Genomic DNA, 3,994 nt, shown 5'->3' on the forward strand with positions numbered 1-3,994 from the left:
CGGCTCTCAGGAACTGGGAGGGTGAGGGTGGCAATGGGCAGGGAGTGGGTCAGGATCCTGCTGCCCTCTCCTGGATGCAGCATCACTGCTGGGGGGGTTGGAGCATGGCTGGGTCCCCCTGACCTCTGCCTTCTGGCAACCAGGAGCCCCAAGGGACCACCCAGCCAGGGCTCGTGAGAGAGCAGGGCACCCACTTCTTCCCATGGGGAAGGGGCTCAGGCTTTGGTTGGTGTCAGGGTGACCTTGGCCAAGTGCTGCTGAGGTGGCTTCTCTGCAGGGTGACCTTGAGAGCCACTAGCACAGAGCTTCAGAGAGAGGCAGGACAGCTTCAGAGGAGGAGGAAGAATAGCAAGGCATGGAGGGAGGCTGTGGGAGGTGGTTCCAGGCACTGCCCATCATCCCAAGAAGGGCTCTGGGAGGCACTGGGGATGGTACCAGCAGATGCTGCAGGGGTCACTTGCCACCCCAGGCCTCCAGCATGGTGCTCTGGGAGCTCCTTTGGACTCTCTGGACACCACATCCCACCCTGCCTCCCTCTCACACTCTCTGTTCATCACTTGCCTTCTCATTTTTTCTTCCTCTTTGAGTCTTGATTTTTTTATTTTGTTTTATTTTAGGCAGCTCCTGGCTGAGCATGCCAGCCCCCCAGCCTTCCGAAACAGAGCACAGCCCAAAAAACCACATGTCTTCTTCTGAGCCCATCCTGGACCTCAAGACAGAGCTGGCAGAAGCACTTCCAGGTAAGAAAGGTGCCAGAGCCTGTGCCTGGTGCCTGCAGCAGCCACACCATGCAGAGCCAAGCTGGGAGGATGGGACATGGGCTGGAGGCTCCCTGCATGCAGACAAGCTTTGTGGGTTCCTTCTCAGCCTGCTTGCACCCCTCTGAGCAACCTGGGGAGCTCGGGTTTATCCCCCAGGACCCAAATGCTCAGCTTCATCTCTGGAGGGTGGCAGAACATGCCCTGGGCCAGGCAGTCTGGGGCCTCCACACAGCAGCATCAGTCCCAGGCCAGGTGGAGCCTTCAGATCAAGCCTTTCCCTGGCTGTGTTTGTACCCTGTGGTCTCCAAGGCTGAGCAGGAGCTGTGCTGGACACCTCCTAAGGCAGATCTTACCCAAAGTGATGGGATTGATGAGAAGTGCCATGGAAACCTCTCTCCTGGGTCAGATGTTCTGCTGATGGCCAGCTGCATGGCTTCCTTGGCTTCCTTGGCTTCAGTTCCAGCAGCTTGCAACATCCCAGGCTCTGGCTCTGCACTCTCACCCCAGTCTGACCTCTCGTGTCTGGATCCTTTCTGCTCTGCCAGTACAAAACGTGTCCCAGTTCCCATCCCTGCCCTCCAGCTGGAGTCACTGTGCTGGAATAGCAGTGCCAGATGGAGCACTGGTGTGAGACCTCAGCCCCAGAAAGCTGCTGCCCATCATCCCCCAACTCCTCAGCAGCTCCCAGTTCCCCCAGAGCAGCTCCTGCAGCAGACTGGGTGCAGAGGGTGCTCTCAGGAAGGGCTTTGCCAGGATCTGGCACACCCCAGACCTGTGGGAAAGCAAAACTTCCCCCTACCCATGCTGGAGGAGGCAGAAGAGCTGGAGACCCTCAAAGAGAGGGGGGGATTTGCTGCTGCTTCTCCTCCCCCTCCCCGAGGAGCACCCGAGCTGCAGCAGATGTGTGCAGATGTTCAGTGAATGGGTGACATCCCCCTTGGGTGGCTGCCCAGCCCTGCTGAGCACGGGGAGGGGAAAGCAAGATTCTGGGTTCAAGGCTCAAGAGGCACTCTGGGCTGGTTGAGTCATTTTCTTTTTCTTTCTGCTTCTTGCTGAGAGGTGTCAGGAAGGGAGAGCCAAGAGCAGTCACCTGCCAGCCCTGCAAGGAGGTTTGGGGCTGCAGCCTGAGCCTGCCTGTGGCAAATCCCTCCTTGCCAGGAGCTTCCTGCTGAGCTGGGCACCTCCTGCCAGGGGCTCCAGTACTCCCTGGGGATCCAGTTCGGTGGGAGAGGAGACTTCCAGTGCTGCCTGGCAGGGCACAAAGGACACATGAAGCTCCTGGTGCCACCCACCAGCTGGATCCGTGCCCCTTAACAGCCCTTAGAGAGGATGCCAAACAATCCTTTCCACCACCACCTGTCTGCTGGGCAGGGTCCAAGATCCATGGCACTGCCAGTTTGACAAGAAATCTTTTGGATGAAGAGCAAATCCACTCCCCAGATGCACTTTTGGGACAAGAAAACCTCGGGTTGGCACAAACTGTTCAGGGCCACGTGCACAAACTGAAGATGCTCTGCCAGCTCTTGTTTTGAAGCTGTTTTGTCCATCTTTGTGCCACAACCCCTTAAGTTTAGGAGGCTGGAAAGGAGTTTAATGAGCTTGTAAAGGAACTGACATTCCCCTCTGACCCCAGGAGATGTGCTGTTGCTCTTTTTTTTTTTTTTTTTTCATTTAATTACTGGCAGGAAAAGAGCTGTTGGAATCGAGCCATGGAGTAGAAACCATCAGAGATGCACAAACCTTTGCTCCCATGGTGGGGTTTTCTCTCTGAGGCCCAGGCCTCTGCTTGGAAGGGACCTGGAGAACCTCAGCCATGATAATGCAGTCATGAGACAAAAGAAAAAAAAATTGTCCCTTTTTTTTTTTGAAATTTGGGTGTCTGCAGCTGCCAGTGGGAGATGAAAAGCAAGCCCAGGGGCCAAGGCATCCTGAGCTGAAGATGCCCCCTTTGGCTGGAGAAACACCCCAGAAGGGAGCCAATCTTCACATGTCAGGACCTTGTGTCAACCCCCTCCTCCTGGCAGCCAAACCCCTGGGGGGATTTCATGGTTGCTCTCTGCAGCCCCTTGGGAGGAGGTTGGAGCCAGGGGGGGTCGGGCTCTGCTCCCAAGGAACAAGGGATGAGACAAGAGGAACTTTTGGCCTCCAGCTGTGCCAGGGGAGGTTTAGGTTGGAGCTGGGGAACAATTTTAGGTTGGAGCTGGGCTGCCCAGGGCAGGGCTGGGGTCCCCATCATCCCTGGAGGGGTTTCAGCCCCTGGAGATGTGGGGATGAGGGACATGGGGCTGTGTTCCCTGGGCAGTGCTGGGGTCACTGCTGGGCTTGGTGGCTGCAAAGGTCACTTCCTTCCAGTCCAAATGACTCCCTGGTTCTGGGGTGGTGGGATGGGTATCCCAGAGTCCCAGCTGGACTTGCCCAACCGAGCTGAGCTGCCCCATTCCTCGGTGTGGTTGCCCCCAGCCTTGCTTGAGCTGCCACTCACCCAGCTCTCTGTTTCCCTTCCCCAGCCCACAGCAACCCAGAGGAGCAGGAGCAAAGCCACGGGACAAGCCCTGGTGGTGGGGACAACCTTGCAGCCTCCAACATGAGCAGTCCTGGTGAGCCCAGCCCAGCTCCAGAGCCAGATGGGACCCTCCCAAGTGGAGCCTCCCAGTTGGAGGCAGAGGATCCCAGTCCCACCAACTCCTTGCCGTGGCCAGAGGCTCCCGAGGAGGAATGTCCAGCCCATCCCACCCATCTGGACTTCTCCAAGTCCCTGAAGAAGTTAGAGGAGGTGAAGCAGATGGGGCAGAGGAGGAACAGTGAGCACGTCAAGGAGAACGGGGTGGAGGTCACCCCCGTGGTGGGGACAGTGAGCGAGGAGAGGAGGATCCTGGAGACTGAGCTGGGGAAGTGCATCGAGGACTTCCGAAGGATCAAGATCCCCCTCACCTTTCCCAACAAGAAGAGGCAGTGGCAGAGTGAGCTGCTCAAGAAATACCATCTGTGAGAGGACACCTCCTCCCAGGGCACCTCCTCTGCTGTGGGGTCACCACCCTTGTCCCCGGGTGCCATCCCAGCGTGACTGCTCAGGGCCAGAGGATGGCTGGGGAAGCCAGGAAGAACCAGGAGCTGCGGTGGCAGATGTGGTCATCACCCTTCCTGGATGGCCCTTTGCTCTCCAGGAGTCCTTGGTCCCTCCCAGCCCTACCAGAGGTGCCTGAACCCCCCACACAGAGGGCTCGTTCCACATC

The 3,994-nt window shown here is 57.8% G+C and overlaps 1 protein-coding gene across 1 annotated transcript; it reads left to right on the top strand.

Annotated features, from left to right (window-relative positions):
• Positions 1-623: 623 nt before the first annotated feature.
• LOC115598222 (fibrous sheath CABYR-binding protein-like) lies at positions 624-3,750 on the top strand. The gene is made up of 2 exons (XM_030449419.1): positions 624-740; positions 3,269-3,750. Exons 1-2 carry the CDS (start codon positions 635-637, stop codon positions 3,748-3,750), a joined length of 588 nt encoding a protein of 195 aa, XP_030305279.1. The 5' UTR covers positions 624-634.
• Positions 3,751-3,994: the final 244 nt, after the last annotated feature.

This window comes from Calypte anna, chromosome 4 (assembly GCF_003957555.1).
Source record: "Calypte anna isolate BGI_N300 chromosome 4, bCalAnn1_v1.p, whole genome shotgun sequence".
NCBI lineage: Eukaryota > Metazoa > Chordata > Aves > Apodiformes > Trochilidae > Calypte > Calypte anna.

Bases quoted from the DNA above. Each gene is read 5' to 3' on its own strand.
- LOC115598222 (XM_030449419.1), top strand. From the start codon at position 635: ATGCCAGCCCCCCAGCCTTCCGAAACAGAGCACAGCCCAAAAAACCAC. The intron at 741-3,268 runs GTAAGAAAGGTG...TCCCTTCCCCAG, and splicing joins GCTGGCAGAAGCACTTCCAG to CCCACAGCAACCCAGAGGAG.